Below are 18,087 nucleotides of genomic sequence, written 5' to 3'. Positions count from 1 at the left end.
ATTCTGTTGGTCAATTGAAAATCGGGGAAGGTTGTACCCCCTCCCCCTCTTGTATATGATCCCCTCCTCCCCGTGTTTCAATTATAGGGCTATGGGCATGCGCGTCATTGAATTGAAGTGGTGACATGCTCATGTTATCTGGGGGGGACGAGTTCCCCATCAAGTCGCCAACAAAATCATCCAAAAGTTGCAGAGTCTTTGGACATAACAAGTCTCAGTCCGAATCTGAATCATCTACATTACCCTGCTCAGCTGTGCTATTATCAACATTTAAAAAAAAATTATTTAAATAATCGTCAATGTTAAAGGGTATTTCTATGGAATTACCATGCCATTAACTGATAGCAGATGCTTCATTGTTGTAAATCTCCAGATGCGCGTCCTCTTCGTCTCCAATTGCCGAGCTAGTGTTGGATGGCGAGCATGGGACCAGGACAACCTTTAAATGAAAAAATAGCTTATTTTTAATGTGTTCCAATCATCCCTACTGCTTATAAAATTTGTATTATTACTGCTTAATAACATTTGGTTAATTAAACTGAAAGTTCCAACTTAACGACAATCTAAAATATGACATAGAAGATGACACTTTGGTCTTTTATTTTCAAAGTGTTCAATTTTTTTTTTTGTGGTGCTTCTCTATCCCACAACGCAGCCGGCGGTGCTTTTCTGGCCCGCAGCGCATCGTTGTAGCGCTTCCCTGCGGCACTTCTCGGGTCCGCAGCGCTTCCCGTGGTGATTCTCGATATATATATATATATATATATTAGGCCGATCAGAGATGTGGTACCCACACCCCCCCCCCCGAGCCCGCATCCATTTGTGGGTATCATTTGTTTAGAATAAACTATATTTTCTGCTAGAAATAGTTATTTTTAGCAGTCCTTAGACATTACGAGATAACCAAATCTGTAAATTAGATGTCTGTAAACCCAATTTTGCGTACCATTAATTAGAATTAACTATAGTTTTTGCTAGAAATATCCGATCCTGAATATTAAGTGTATAAATCCATTTTTTGTCTACCATTTATTTAGATTAAACTATACCCAAACAATAGCCTACTTGCACAAACTAAGATATAAACTCCCAACATTTAATTCTATCGAGCAATGTTGAAGCAGCTTCTCGGGCCCGCAACGCTTCCCGCGATGCTTCTCGGGCCCGCAGCACTTCCCCTAGCGCTTCTCGGGCCCGCGGCATATCGTATATTAGTATAAGATATTTACAGTCTAAAACGTCGCATGACATAGAAGGCAGTAATTTGATATTATTCAAACAATCCCTCCAAATAAAATTTCATATTAATAATCTTTATCTGCTCTGGGAAAAAAAAAAACAACAAAAACATGATTTGAAAAGGAGATCCGTCTCCTGTCGTTATATACAAATCATTACTGTATAAAGTTTTTTTTTTAATATTTGTAGAGGCCATAGTATCCATTCAACAATAAAGCAATTTATAATGAAACAGATTTCGCAACCTATTATGAGCGGGACTATAGATCATTTTTTTTTTGGCTTCACTAATCTAATTTAGCAAAAGTGTGACTGCATGCACTTGACATGATTAAAAAGGGAGAAATTATTTTTCCTTTGAGGAGAAAAAAACTTTTAATATTCCCGTTGGGATATATTTTGACGTAGTGCTCGGAAATGTTGCATTCAGACGTAACCTAAAATAGCTCTATGGAATTGATGTATATATCCTTGTAATAGTAAAGAAAAAAAATGCCTACATTTAAAACGACATAGGGCTGTTTTTTAAGACCCGACGGCCCTGGTAGTGTGTATTGGAGGGCGGGGGGGGCGGCAGCGCTTTGTTTTTGCGCAGCTGGGCCAGCAATGTCATGGGCTTGGGGAGTTGGAGCATCGTGTCTCACCATCTTGTGAGCAGTCATCCACTCTCTTTTTAGCTTTCTACATGACTGCATAGGGGCTGGCACTGATGGGGCTGCCACACCCTCTCTGGCTTTCTTAGCGGGTGGTGGCGCCATACATTCTTCATAATTGGCCTTAAAGAAGAGAAAAAAGTTAGTATTGAAATAATTTGCCCCTTTTTACAGAAAGAAAGTTAGTATCATTATCCGCATAATTTTGTCTAGAAAGCATTTATCACTAAGAAGCCCCCTCCCCCCTAAACCCAAAAGCAAAGCAAAATGTAAAATTTACGAGAAATGCTCCTATTTTTACCATGTTGAGAAAAAATTAAATATACAACTTGTGAGAAATCGAACCCAAAAAGCATAGAGCTTCTATTTTTACCATTTACAAAATAAATCCCCTTCCCCCTCTCCCCCATATAAACACTGAGTACTCAAAATGAAAAACAAATACTATATGAAACTATTTATCATAAGCAACACCTGATCCCTCTTGCAATTTATAAGATTTACCCTATCGCTTATTCGACTGGAAAAAGTGTCTTTCTGTGAAACCTACAAAAAGCTTAATCCTCTGGTTTCGTAGATACCGGATGATCATTGACAGGATGTGATAATTAACCCATATTTAAATCTTTGCGGAACCGATAAAAGATAGGGTAATGGCTTAAATGAAAACTGTATATTAATAGCTGACAGAAGTCAGTTGTCACTTTAGATAGAAATACAGAAAGAATAAATTTATTGAAAAAGGAGAAATATTTCTATTGGCAAGAATTATACCTGTAAAATCAGAGTGGTGGTGGGAGGGGTGTTAGGTTTATGTAATAAAAAGAAAATATTTTATGTTTCCTAGTGAATATAAAGATTGCACGGTGGTTAGGTTTGCGGGGGGAGGGGGAACTTACCTAAATATAGTAGAGGGTGACTAAGGAAAATAATTTTATTTCGAAAATAAAAATGTATTAAATCAGAACTTACATGGTAAATTGAAGTTGCCAAGGCTTCAAGTTCATCAATAACATTCATTGTTGCTTCAATTGTGTCACAATACTTTCTGATAATTTAATCACAATGCATGCCCGTTATATACGAAATCTCAAGGGCGAATTGTTATGTAACGGGGGAAAATCATATGTAAGCAAGACTCGCTGATTGGCTGAGAAGGAGGATGTATCCGACTCGCTGATTGGCTGAGAAGGATGCATGTACTTCCGGTTTCCTATTCCAGGACACCTTGACATTCATCCCTAGCATGCACTTGTCCAAAACAACAATAATAAATAAATCCCTCAGGCCTAAAGATTAAAGAAACCATAATGTTTCTTAATTCCCCCTTCGTGAATCAATAATTCCCCCTATCGATTATGTAAATCAAGTTCTCAGTCCAGGCGCGCCAAAACAACAATTAAGACATTATAGTTTCTTATGTCCCTCTTCGTAGACCCATAGTTTCCCCTAGCGATTATGTAGAACAAGATCCCAGGTTCGATCTTCCAAACAACAATGAAGACATTTTTGCCTCTTAATTCCCCCCTCGTGAATCAATAATTCCCCCATCGATTATGTAAATCACTCAAATGTCATTACATCTGGACAAACAACAGCAAATAAATCGACCTTTACCCCCATTAGACTCGATCGATAATCCTTGAATAAATTATGTAAAAAAAAAGTTGTAGGTGGTAGCACATGTCATTACACGTGGCCAAACAACAACAGATCGATAATCCTTGAATAAATTATGTCCTGTCAGTATTCTATGCCCATATATGGTGCCCCGTTCGGAGTAGCACCCCCCTTTCTACTTACAACCATGATAAGATAATATTATTGGTGACGAATTTCGAGATATTAAGTACCGATTTTGTTTAAAATTTATTACACTTTTTGATCTGGAGGGAAAAATTAATATTTTTAATCATAGTAACTGTACTCTATAGATCATGTTTGGACTATAGGAAGTCATAGGAAGATGTCAAAAAGAATGTTCTGACATAAAATCTCAAGCATTATCAACTATGGATTTGTGAAAGAAATATAGAAATGAGTTTAAAGAAATGTCCAAATTTCTAACAGAATTTCGATAACCTGTTAATAGAGCTAATGCATCGTTTGCCAACAAAACTGCCCTGTTAAACCCCTACCCCCCCCCCTGGATACGGCCTTGCTGTAGATGTTTTGAGCGACTTCGGAAGGAAATCATAACGGATTAAAATATGAGAAGTATTTACACTGCTTATGTTGTTTCGTATATGTTGTTTTGCATATGTTGTTTTGATTTGTAACACCAGAGTAACTCAGTTACTCTGGTGTTCTCACTGAAGTAACTCTATAATAGCATCTTTTCCCTGCGTGGATGAGTTTGTGCCAATTGTATATATATTTTTTTTTGGTGGTGGTTTTATTGTTTTTTTAATTTTAGCTTGTTTTTTTTTGTCTTGTTCCTCTTATGTTTCTTTCGTGCTGAAGACGCCTTGTTTGGATACAGGCGAAATTTCGCGTTGTTTTACATTTTTTTCGTTTCTTTTCTCTCCACGGGCCGCAGTCTCGTTTGTTGTTTTTTTTTTTTCACTGAGATTTTTGTCTTTGTTGGTTTTTTGTCATGGCAGGCCAGTTTGGCATAAGATCTTTCATTAAGCAATTGATAAGGAGGCACCAAATCTTCAGAAATTGCGCACACCAAGTAATACGGTAGGTAAAGTATGCCAACTGTGGAGGAACTGTGCCCATTGCTGTGGAAATGCATCACACGTTGTAGATCTCTCTATCACAATGACCCTTCGAGGATCTCTCCCTGCAATAAATTCTCTGTTTTTTGTTGTTTTTTTTCTCTCTCCTGGTATTTTGTTTTAATTGCTTCAACTGTTTAAATCTAGTCTTTAGTAGCACATTTGTTTCATTCTATATAAGTTTAACTGTTACTTCTGACTTGAATATTTCATGACTAGTTAAAAGTATTTCTTTGCCCTTGCTTCCATAGAGAATTAAATTTCGCTAGTTTATCAAACAGTTCGTGGTAACGAACTGTAAGTAAAGAGCGACCCGGCTCAATGATAACCGAAACTGTAAAAAACGGAATTTTGATACCAATAGATACATCAAAAGAATCAGATGTTAATGTTGATTTCAAATATGTAAGTTTCATCAAGTTTAGTCCTACCTATCAAAAGTTACGCGAGTTACCTGAGAAAATTTGAATGATTTTGGAAAAAAGGGGGAAATACCCCCTAAAAGTTATAGAACCTTAATGAAAATCACACCATCGTATTTAGCGTATCAAAGAACCTTACTGCAGAGGTTTCAGGCTCCTATCAACAAAAATGCGGAATTTTGCATTTTTTGCCAGAAGAAAGATCACGGATTCGTGTTTGTTTCTTATTTATTTATTTTTTTTTTTCCCCAGGGGTATTCGTATTGACCCATTGGTCCTAGAATATCGTGGGAGGGCTCATTTTAACGGAAATTAAAAGTTATAGTGCCCTTTTTAAGTGACAAAAAAATGGAGGGCAACTAGGCCCCCTTCCACGGTCATTTTTTTCTCAAAGTCACCCGATCAAAATTTTGAAATGGCCATTTTGTTCAGCAGGGTCGAAAATATGATAACTATGTCTTTTATGATCACGTAATCCCCCGAAGTCGCCGGGGGGAGGGCTGAAAGTTATGAACTTTACCCAAAGTTAACATATAGTATTGGTTATTGGGAAATATACAGACGTTTTCAGGGGGGATTTTTTCTGGTAGTGGGGGGGAGTGGGTCAGGGCTTATGTGGGGGGATAGTACCATGAAGGAAGTTGTGATGGGGGAAGGGACACTGCTATGAAGAAGGTGCCGGATTTCCCAGCAATATTTAAAAAAAGATCAGAAATTATATATATAAAAAAAATAAGTTTTTTAACTGAAAATAAGGAGCAACGTCAAAACTTAAAACGACAGAAAACATTACGTATATGATTGGGTTCACATACTAGTCAATACCTCGCTCTTTAAGCCAAAGATTATTTAGTACTTTCATAAGAGCTATTTATTCTAATTAACGGCATTTGTGATTAAGGGGTCATTTTTAAAGAATTAGAACAAAATTCTAACTTTTGCTTAAAGAGCAAGGTATTGACTAGGGGGTAAACCCTCTAATATATGTGTTGAAAATTTATAAATAGAGAAATTCTTTTTAACAAAGAGAAATTTCCATTTTTGCCAGAAGAAAGATCATGAATCCGTGTTTTTTTTTTTTTTTTTTTTCCCCAGGGGTAATCGTATTGATCCAGTGGTCCTAGAATATTGTAGGAGGGCTCATTGGAACGGAAATGAAAAGTTCTAGTACCCTTTTTAAGCGACCAAAAGAATTGGAGGGCAACTTGGCCCCCTCCCACGCTCATTTTTTTCCCAAAGTCACCCAATCAAATTTTAAGATAGCCATTTTGTTCAGCATAGTCGAAAATCCAATAAAAATGTCTTTTAGAATGACTTAATCCCCAACAGTTCCCAGGGAAAGGGCTGCAAGCTATGAACTTTGCCCATTGCTTACATATTGTATTGGTTATTGGGAAGTATACATACATTTACAAGAAGGATTTTTTTCTGATGGGGGGGGGGGCTATTGGTTATTGGGAAGTATACAGACATTTTCAGGAAGAATTTTTTATGGTGGGGGGGGCTGGAGGAGGGAGTTACTCGGGAGAATATGTCCGTGGAGGATGTTTCTTTGGGGTAAGGGACATTTTTATGAAGGGGGCGCCGGATTTCCAAGCATTATTTAAAAAACGATCAGAAATTAAATAAAAAAAAACAAGTTTTTTAAACTGAAACTAAGAAGCAATATTAGAACTTAAGACGAACAGAAATTATTACGTATATGAGGGGATTCACCCCCAAGTCAATACCTCGCTCTTTACGCTACAGTTTTTTTTATTGCTTTCAAAAGAGCTATCTATTCTAATTAAACGGCCTTTGTGATTCAGGGGTTTGTGAATTAAACAAAATATTAACTTTTAACGTAAAGAGCGTGGCAGTGACTAAGGGGAAAACCCCCTCATATACGTAATAACATATAAGTAATAAAAAAAAACAATGAAAAAAAACAAGCGATACGGCTCAATAGTAATCGAAACTTTTAAAAACGGAATTTTGACGTCACTAAATGTATCAAAAGAATGGACTTATAATGCTGATTCTAAATATATAAATTTTATTAAGTTTAGTATTACTCATCAAAGGCTATGAGCCTAAGAAAATTTACCTGATTTTTTAAAGAGGGGGGAAACATCCTCTACAAGTGAAAGCATTTTAATGCAAATCACACCGTCAGATTCAGCCTATCAGAAAACCCTATTACATAGGTTTCAAGCTCATATCTGCAAAAATCTGCAACTTTATATTTTTTGCCAGAAGAAAAATATACGAATATAGAAGTTCGTTACGTAAGTTAATTTGTAAATTACGTCAGAACCAAATTTAGTTACAGCCATTTAGCAAAAGAAAAGTAAATTTTTTATGCAAATTTTGTTTACTTATTCAATGACGGTGAGCCAAAATAAAAGCTGCATTAACTAAAAAACGATCAGAAATTAAATAAAAAAATAAGTTTTTTAAACTGAAAGGAAGGAGCGACATTAAAACTTAAAACGAACAGAAATTATTCCGTATATGAAAGGGGCGGTCCCCTCCTCAACGCCTCGCTTTTTACACTAAAGTTTGACTTTCTCACAACTCTTTTTTTGTTAAACAATAAAAAACTTTAGCGTAAAGAGCGAGGCGTTGAGGAGGGAACAGCCCCTTTCATATACGGAATAATTTCTGTTCGTTTTAAGTTTTAATGTCGCTCCTTACTTTCAGTTAAAAAAACTTGTTTTTTTATTTTTCCACTATTAATAAGCTTCTACTCAGTTCAACCGTATTGCATCCAGTTACAACAAATTACGCAGCACCGTAAAAAATTTGGCGGTGGTCATTCCCTCAATATATTAAAATATTTCTCTATCATAGGCAGCGAAATAGCGCTGCCTAAGTAAAGAACGGTGTTGGCACAATGTATTATTTTTGGTTTCGTTTTAGACCAGGGTACTGCATATCGAAGGAGTTGTCGTAGAAATTTTGAAAAGGGCTCATTCGATTGAAAATTAGAAGGGTTTGTGCCCTTTTTAATAGCCTAAAGAAACTCAGGAAATTATGTCTTTGAGGATGACACTCCCTCCACAACCCTCAGGGCAAGGGTTTTAAGTTATGCCCTGGGGCATATAAGATTTTGGTACTCCTGTACTAAACGGAGTCTTTTATATAGTGCTAGTTTGGTTAATGCTAATGAAATAAAATTAAATAGGATGAATATATAATAGTTTGTAAGCAAATTTGGACTATATATTTGCACAATAGGGGGAGTGGCAAAGCATACCGTATATTAAATACGTAACCGAACCTAGGTACCTTTTCCACCCCCTAAACCCCAAAAAACAACCGTTTAAAGACAGTTCTTGCCTTTGTTTAAATCCCAGAAGGCATCGTAAACCTGTTTTTCATCACGCGTCTCGGTCTATTTCGTGACTGGTTTTCATTGCCGTATATAAAAGAGTCCGTTTAGTACAGGAGTACTAACATTTCTATAGAAAGCGTAGAAACTTCCAAAAGGGCTAATTCGATTGGAAACTGAAAGGGCTAGTGCCCATTTTAATAGTCGAAAATGATTGAAAGGTCTTTCAACGTAGTTGAAAGGTCTGGAAATTATGTTTTTGAGGATGACACTCCCCCCACGCCCTCAGGTCAAGGGTTGTAAGCTATACCCTGGGGGCATATAAGGTTTTTATAGAAAGTGTTGTCGTAAAAACTTCAAAAACGGCTCATTGAATTGAAAATTGAAAGGGCTGGTGCCCGTTTTAATAGTTGAAAGTGATTGGAGGGCAACTAACCCCCTCTCACACCCACCATTTCCCCAAACAAATCCAATCAAAATTTTGAGATCGACATTTTTTTCAACGTAGTTGAAAGGTCCGGAAATTATGTCTTTGAGGATGACAACCTCCCCCCCCCCCACAGCCCCCAGGGCAAAAGCTGTAAGTTATTCCCTGGGGGCATAGAAGTTTTTATAGAAAGTGTTGTAGTAGAAACTTAAAAAGGGCTCATTCAACTATAAATTGAAAGAGCTAGTGCCCTTTTTAATAGTCGAAAGCTATCGGAGGGCGAATGCTCCCTCCCCACGCCCTTCATTTCCCCAAACACATCCGATCAATATTTTGATATAGCCATTCTGTTGACAGTAGTTGGAGGGACTGGAAATTGTGTTTTTGAGTATGAAAATCCCCACAGCCCTCAGGGATAAGGTTGTATTTTTTTCACTGGGGGCGTGTAATGTTTTTATACAAAGCATTGTCGTGAAAACTTCAAAAAGGGTTCATTCGATTGGAAATTGAGAGGGCTATTGCCCCTTTAGTAGTCAAAAGTGATCGGAGGGAGAATCAGCCCCCCCCCTCTCGCGCACCCATCAGATCCCCACACATTTCCGATCAACATTTTGATATGGCCATTTTGTTCAACGTAGTTGAATGGTCTGGAAATTATGTCTTTGAGGATGACAGACCCCCCCCCTTTCCATAGCCCCCAGTACAAGGTTAGTAAGCTATGCGCTTGGATCATTTATGGTTTTTATAGAAATTTTTGTCATAGAAGCTTCAGAAAGAGCTCATTTGATTAGAAATTAAGACGGCTGGTCCCTTTTTATTAGTCAAAAGCGATTGGAGGGCGAACGCCCCCCCCCCCACACCGATCATTTCCCCAAACACTTCCAATCAAAATTTTGAAACTACTATTTTGTTCAACGTATTTGAAATGTCTGGAAAATATTTCTTTGATGATAACAAGTTCCTCCATTCCTCAGGGCAAGGGCTGTAAGTTATGCCCTGGGGGAATATAAGGCTTTATAGAAAGCTTTGTCATATAAACTTTGGAGGGGGCTCATTGGATTGGTAATCAGACAATCTAGTACTCTTTTTAAGAGTCAAAGTGATCGGAGGTGGATATCCCCCCCCACACACACACACCTCGTATTATCTCGAAAGGTATCTAATAGAAATTTTGAGATAGCCATTCTATTCAAAATAATCTACATATCTTATAACACGGCTTCTGGGGTTGAAACAAACCCCAGAGATTAGAGGCAAGGGTTGTAAGTTATGCCCAGGGGGCATTTGAGGTTTTTATGGATGGGATGGTTGTTTAACTTTAGAAGAGGCTCCTTTTTAAACGTCAAAAGTGATGGACGGCATTTAGCCTTCCCCCCTCTCTTACAGCCCCTCCTTTCACCAAACGTATCTGATTAAATTATGAGACAGCGATTTTTTTCAAAATAGTCCAAAGAACATAAAATAGTGTCTCTGGGGATGACACAGCGCCCTGGGGATATGGTTGTAAGTTATTTTATGAGGACATATAAGGTTTTTATTGAGTGGGCGGTCATATAAACATCAGATGGAGCTTATTTGATTTAAAATTGAAAGTTATAGTGTCCTTTTTAAGAGTCAAAGTGATTTGAAATAAAAGAGCCCCCCCCTCCTCTCTACCCTCAGCATTTGCCTTAACATCTCCAATCAAAATTTGGATATAACGATTTTATTCATCGTAGTTGAAGGTTTCGGAAATTGTGTCAGTGAGGACTACATCTCCCCCCTGCAGCTCTCAGGGAAAGGGTTGTGAGGTTGGAGGGGACTCATTGGATTGGTAATCATAAGTTCTAGTGCCCTTTTTAAGAGTCAAAATTATCAGAGCGTAGCTACCCCCTTCCCCCCACACACACACAAACACGTCATGTTTTCTTGAGATGTATCCAATAGATATGTTGAGACAGTCCTTTTATTCAAAATAGTCCAAATATCATATAAAAAGGCTTTTGAGGTTGATACAAACCACCAGAGCCTGAGGGCGAGGGTTTTAAGTTACGCTCATGGGGCACTTAAGGTTCTTATGAAAGGGATGATTGTATAAGCTTTAGAGGTGGCTCATTTGGTTGAAATTGGAAGTTCTAGTTCAATTTTAAGAGTCAACAGTGATAGAGGTCAAGAAGCACTTCCCCCCACTAACCCTCTTTTCACCAAATGCATCTGATTGAAATTGTGCGATGTCAATTTTTTTTTAAATAGTCCAAAAAACATATAACAATGCTTTCAGGATTGGCACAACCCCGAGAGCCCTGGGGCAAGGGCTTTAAGTTACGCACTGGGGGCATATAATGTTTTTATGAAATGGGTGGTCGTATTAAATTCAGATAGGTCTCGTTTGATTTTAAATTGGAAGTTATAGTGCCCTTTTTAAGAGTCAAAGTGATTGGAGAGAACCCCCCCCCCCCCACACGCCCATTATTTCCCATAACAAATATCCAAACAAAGTTTGAAACATCAATTTTTCTAGCATTGTTGAAAGGTTCGGTGATTATGCGTACCAATAGTTGTAGTAACAGTAGTAGCATTGGTAGCACTATGCAAATAGCACCTTTTTTTAACATCCCTTTTAACACACGATTAAGTTTTTAGCTTAATACCATCAACCAGTCCTCAAGCATTGCTGATGCATCCTTTTGACAACCTATATGGGCATAGTGTTTTTCGATTTATTTCAAGATAGTTACAACATTGCCGAAAATTTGTGCCTTAATACCTTAGGTTTATAAGTTGTAGCAGCAGCACCAGTAGTTATAGTAGTAGCAGTAGGAGTACAGTTAATAGTAGTAGTCTTAGCTTTAGTAGCAGTAGTTATAAGAGTAGAAGCAATAGTATTGTGATGCTAATATTGTCTTTTGGTTAGTTCAACATTCCCTACAACAAGAGTTGTAAGTTTTAATTTCACACACGAAATTGTTCCTAAGATATTGCTGATATGTCCTTTTGACAACCTGCATACGGATGCCAGGTTGTCATCCGTACAACAAAAATATTCTCTAAAAATTTCACCTTCATACCTTCATAGGTTGTGGATTTTGAGCTAGCCAGAAGACACTGTGTGTATTCATTTAATGCTGCTTCTACGGTTACTGTAACTAACGACACTAATGGCATTAAGTTGAAACTTTTAGGGAACGTTTAGGAGGCGTTTCAATTAAACGAAAAACCTATAAGCATGCAGGTATTAAAAGGGTATATAAGGACACAGGCAGCAATATGCTATCATAGCTAGTAGCATAATTGATACTTTAAAGGAGCTAATTTGATTCAAAATAAAAAGTTCTAGTGCCCTCTGAAGAGTCTAAAGGGATTGGACGGCAATCAGCTCTCCTCCTTAGCTCATAATTTTCCAGACGCTTCCAATCAAAATTTTAAGACAGCCATTTTGTTCAGCATAGCTAAATGGTCTTGTAACTATGTCTCTAGGGTTATTGGGTAGGTCAAGCCCCCACAGTTATGTAGTTTGCCCATTATGCTTAAAAACTAAATATTGCTTTAAAATTAAATCAAAACACATTGTTTGTATTCTGGTTGGTAATAAGACATCTCAGCAATGTACCAAGAACGACTGAGGGTATTAAGTTTGAATTTTTGGGGCTACTTCTATTACTACATTTGGTCTTAAAACTGTACTAGAATCAAAATAGTTCAAGAGAGTACAGGCTGTCAAAGAGGATAAATATAATCTGATGGGAATGGTGTTGAGTTATATTCATCAAGTCAACTAGAGTATGCGTATGACTAAATTAAACACTACTATTTGTGTCATGATTTTTAAAAAGAGTTTATGTTGCTAAAAATTGCTGAAAAAGTTTCTGTAGTATAGAAATAGCAGGCCAAACTATGAATTCTTAAAGAATTAAATAAAAAAAAACATTTTTTTTTAACTGAAAGTAAGGAGTGACATTAAAACTAAAAAAGAACAGAAATTATTCCGTATATGAAAGGGACTGTCCCCTCCTCAACGCCTCGCTCTTTACGCTAAAGTTTTTTATTGTTTTAAAAAATACAGTTGTGTAATAGAGTCAAACTTTAGCGTAAAGAGCGAGGCGTTGCGGAGGGGACAGCCCCTTTCATATACGGAATAATTTCTGTTCGTTTTAAGTTTTAATGTCGCTCCTTATTTTCAGTTAAAAAAAACTTGTTTTTTTTAATTTAATTTCTGAACGTTTTTGAATTAATGGAGCTTTGATTTTGGCTCACTGTACATGAATAATCAGAATGAAACTTGTATATTAATTTTACTTGTTTTGGGCAAATGGCTTTCTCGAAATTTTGTTCTGACGTAACTTACGAATTATCTTACGTCATGAACTTTTATATATGTATGTTTTTATTACGTATATTAGGGAGTTTACCCCTGGTCAATACCTCGCGCTTTACACTAAAGTTCGAATTTTGTTCGGATCACAAACCCCTGAATCACAAAGGCCTCTTTTGAAAGTACTAAAAAAAACTTTAGCGTAAAGGGCGATGTATTGACTAGGGGGCGACCCCCTCATATACGTAATAATTTCTGTTTGCTTTAAGTTTCAATGTTGCTCCTTACTTTCATTTGAAAAAACTTATTTTTTAATTTAATTTCTGATTGTTTTTTTAAATAATGCTGGGATATCCGGCGCCCGCTTCATAGAAATGTCCCTTCCCCCAAAGAAATATCCTCCATGGAAAGATCCTTCCCCTTAACCCCATCCTTCTACCCCCCCCTCCTCCCCCCACCATAAAAAAGTATCTCCTGAAACGTCTGTATACTTCCCATTAACCAATACTATATGTAAACAATGGGCAAAGTTCATAACTTGCAGCCCTTCCCCCAGGAACTTTGGGGGATTAAGCCTTTGGGGGATTAGCACAATGTATTTTCTTGTATGATTAATTGATTATGAATAAATCTTATCTTATCTTATCCTCAAAGACATATTTATTAGATTTTCGGCTATGCTGAACAAAATGGCTATCTCAAAATTTTGATTGGGTGACTTCGGGGAGAAATGAGCGTGGGAGGGGCCCAAGTTGCCCTCCAATTTTTTTCGTCACTCAAAAAGGGCACTAGAACTTTTAATTTCCGTTCAGATGAGCCCTTTTACGATACTCTAGGACTACTGGTTCGATACGATCACCCCTGGGGAAATAAAAAAAAAACAAATAAACACGATTCCGTGACCTTTTTCCTGGCAAAAAATACAAAATTTGAGATTTTTGCAGATGGGAGATTGAAACTACTGTGGTAAGATATTTTGATACACCGAAACTGATGGCGTAATTTCTGAATAAGTTCTATGACTCTTAGGAAGTGTTTCCCCCTTTTTTCGAAAATAAGGCAAATTTTCTCAGGCGCGTAAATTTTGTTGGGTATCTATTGTATATGTATCTATTGGTATCAAAATACCAGTTTTCAGAATTTTGGTTACTATTGAGCCGGGTCGCTCCTTACTTACAGTTCGTTACCACGAACTGTTTGATTTGGCTGCATTAATACGTGGACTTTGCAGAAAAGAAATTTAAAACAAGCGTACCGTGAGCGCTGCTCCCTTCTTGAATTCCATTCATTTTTCGATATTTTCTTATATTTTCCTACGTAAAATTTTGCGTAACTATCTTTGAAAAGGATGTTCACAACCAGCAGTAATACTATTCCATGATTTATTCCAAGATTCATCTGTTATAAACCGTAACTTGGAACATGGTGCATACTTCATGAAACGAAATGAATATCAATTTCTTTAATATTTCATGTTGATATGAACAGCACAATGCTTACAGGCTTTCATATGAAAGGTATCACGTTTACTGTCATGGTCACTGGTTTAGGCTATGCAGACTACCTTCTTTTTCCCTGTCGCTTTAAGCTACGAATCGATGATCGCTAAATTTCCTTCATGCGTAAAATAAAGCATAATTTGGTGACGTCGTGTTCCTTATTTTGGCATCAATGGGTCTTCTTGCAGAGTTTCCACGTCGATAGCAATTGGGCGGAAATGAAGACTTGCTCATTCCCATGGATTTCGATTTCACTAAGCATGTTTTGTGGATCAAATGTGGTTCACCAAATTAAAGTTTAGATCGCTGGTGTTCAACTAAGACAATATTCATGTTCTTTTGATGATAGTTAGAAACTTTTTATTGTAATCCTACAATAATAACAAACAAATCAGACGTTTGAAAACAAAAGACCGAGTGAAAATATGATATCTTCAGAATCCAAAAAGGATTACTTCAAATGGGGCGTAAAACCATTTTTCTGTATTTTTTCCCCCTATATTTTTGTTATGGAGTTCACCTACTTATAAATTCAATTGGAAAATTACCAGAGATTAAGTTCCATACGTTTCCCGTTGGGTTTCATTTTTTATATCACTATTAATAATGATAAACTCAAGCGACATGCGGCACAGGAGTCAATTTCTTGGCCCATATGTCATCTCTACGACGCAAATATTTTATAGCCCCTAACCTGACCGTCTTCAACAAAAGTTCGAGTCGCATAAATGGTACTTTGTCTCAGAGTACCGGAAATGACTAAAATTTTATCCGTTTTTTTTCTAATATTTTCCGTATAATTTGTTCGTTTTATATCAACCCTAAGATTCCTGTCTGTATGCATAAATATTTAGATGCCCGATGTGCAGGCTTTTTGTCGAGCAAAATTAAATACTTTATGGGCGTTTTGTCATGGAAAGATCATAAGCAGCTCAAATACATTACATGCAAATATATTATATCACAGTTTATATAATTAGCAGTATGATCTTTCCCTATCTCACCCATTATAAAAACCCGAACCGAGGTACAAGTGCTCCAGACAACCTATAAACATAAGCGACATTAGATCTTTTCACGGGTAGACAAGTCAGATCTCTCTTGAACGCGAAACTTGGCTTCAACGTTGGAACACTAATTTTGAAGAAACTAATTTTAAATTAATTTATTCAATACATACATGAACCTCAGTAATTAGTAGTGCAATCTTATTATTAGATGTTTTTGGAATTAAAAATAGGTTTCGAAGTCTCAAGTTGGTTTCAAAGGCATTTTGAGAAAGTTTCCGCCAAAATACGTGTTCCAGGTAATTGGACCGCTGATGGCAGATCAAATGAGAGGCGCTGTTTGTACGCGCCGATATAAATATATACATATATATATATATATATATATATATATATATATATATATGTGTGTGTATATATATATATATATATATATATATATATATATATATATATATATATATATATATATATATATATATATATATATATATATATATATATATATATATATATATATATATATATATATATATATATATATATATATATATATATATATATGTATATATATATATATATATATATATATATATATATATATATATATATATATATATATATATATATATATATATATATATATATATATATATATATATATATATATATATATATATATATATATATATATATATATATATATATATATATATATATATATATATATATATATATATATATATATATATATATATATATATATATATATATATATATATATATATATATATATATATATATATATATATACGTTTAAGCGAGGAACAATTATATATTTTTTCCCGATAACGGCTCCATAATTTTTTTGTAGAAAATTGGTATCCTGGGATATTCTTGCCTGAACGTTTCTAGTCAACGCAGACTAATTTCGACGAATATTTTTTTTTTTTTGGTTAATTAAATTAAGAATGGTTCTAATTGGTTATTCGTTCTACGACAAACGGTCTAAAATGGACTTCACTATAGACCAAGTAGCGAAGACTTTGTTTCTTCTTTTTTTGTATTATTGAGAGACGCTAATGCATGAATCTTATTCCGGACCCTGTGGTAACTGATATTGAACTCCGTGTCCCGTATATCGAAGGGCTAACGCTATATGGTTTAGTGTAATGTGTAAATGTTAGCAGTGCCCATTTGTTGATTACCACTGCTGAAAGAGTGCTTCACATGATCACCAGATCGGTTTGGATCCTCTGAAAAAAAAAAAAATTCTTTAAGTAAGGAGCGACATTAAAACTTAAAACGAACAGAAATTATTAGTAGAAAGGGGGGTGCTACTCCGAACAGCACACCATATATGGGCATAGAATACTGACAGGACATAATTTATTCAAGGATTATTGATCGAGTCTAATGGGGGTCAAGGTCAATCGATCTGTTGTCGTTTGGCCACGTGTAATGACATGAGGGGTGATTTACATAATCGTTGGGGGAATTATTGTTTCCAAGGAGAATTAAGAAACAAACATGGCTTCATTGTTGTTTGGCTAGCCTAACCTGAGAAATTGATTTACATAATCGGCGGGAAAATTATTGATTCACGAAGGGGAAATTAAGAAACATTATGGCTTCTTTAATCTTAGGTCTGAGGGATAAACGTTCTTTTAGGTCAGAGAGAAAAATTAATATTCTATTTTTAAATAGGGCTTCATTGATCTTTAGTGTCAGGAATTATAAATGACATCACTTGTTATCTTGGAATTATGCGGGAGTCTAAAGAGATAGAAATTCTACTTTTAAATACGGCTTCACTGAGCTTTAAGTCGGAGAGATAAATTGATATTCTAACGAAACCTTAATAGTTTAGCTAGGAAAATTTATGAGATGAAGAGATTAACGTAGGAAAGGGTTTCCTAGAAATTTGAAATGTGAAAGCACAGAGATGCCAATAACAAAGGAATACGCTGAATTTACGTTTAGGGATTATTTGGGCGAAACGGTTTTAGACATTTTATGGAATTATTTCGGCGAAACAGATAGAGACATTTTAAAAGAAGATTTTAGGAAAGGTTTTAGAAGAGAATTTGAGGGTCAAACTCTATGGTCGTTATAATACACAAGTTCCATTTGAACAGTGTTGTGAGGTCCTCTACCACAACCCCAAAGGCTTCCAAGGCCCCAACCCCCCCCCCAAGGAAGCCCCCGGTACTCAAAGGTCCCCCAAGCTCCCAAAGAGCTCTAGCCCCCCAAAAACCCTCCTCAAACCCTCAAATGCCTTCCCCTGGTCCTCCCCGGGCCCTCCGACCCCCCAAGGACCCCCCGACCTCCCCATGCCCTCCCCCCGGTCCTCCCAGTGCCCCTGGACCTGCGCCCTACCACAGGCCCGGCCTGCAACGACGGAGGCTGCACCGCCGGGGGATTTACCGCGGGTCGGGGGAAGCGCCGCAGGGATGCGCTGCAGGGATGCGCCGCAGGGATGCGCCGCTTTTTGTTAGAGTTCTAGTTTACTT

The 18,087-nt window shown here is 36.6% G+C and overlaps 1 protein-coding gene across 1 annotated transcript in view; it reads right to left on the bottom strand.

Moving 5' to 3' along the window:
• The window catches only part of LOC148940045 (uncharacterized), a 93,771-nt gene extending 79,175 nt beyond the window's left edge, over positions 1-14,596 (bottom strand). The window contains exon 1 of the mRNA XM_089106248.1: positions 14,324-14,596. Coding sequence (XP_088962374.1) covers positions 14,324-14,466 — 143 coding nt within the window. The 5' untranslated portion in view covers positions 14,467-14,596. The remainder of the gene's footprint in view (positions 1-14,323) is intronic.
• Between the last annotated feature and the right edge of the window lie 3,491 nt (positions 14,597-18,087).

The sequence above is a fragment of the Artemia sp. Qi Xiang Cuo genome, chromosome 20 (assembly GCF_049724085.1).
Source record: "Artemia sp. Qi Xiang Cuo chromosome 20, ASM4972408v1, whole genome shotgun sequence".
Lineage (NCBI taxonomy): Eukaryota > Metazoa > Arthropoda > Branchiopoda > Anostraca > Artemiidae > Artemia > Artemia sp. Qi Xiang Cuo.
This window is presented reverse-complemented; position numbering and strand designations above follow the sequence as displayed.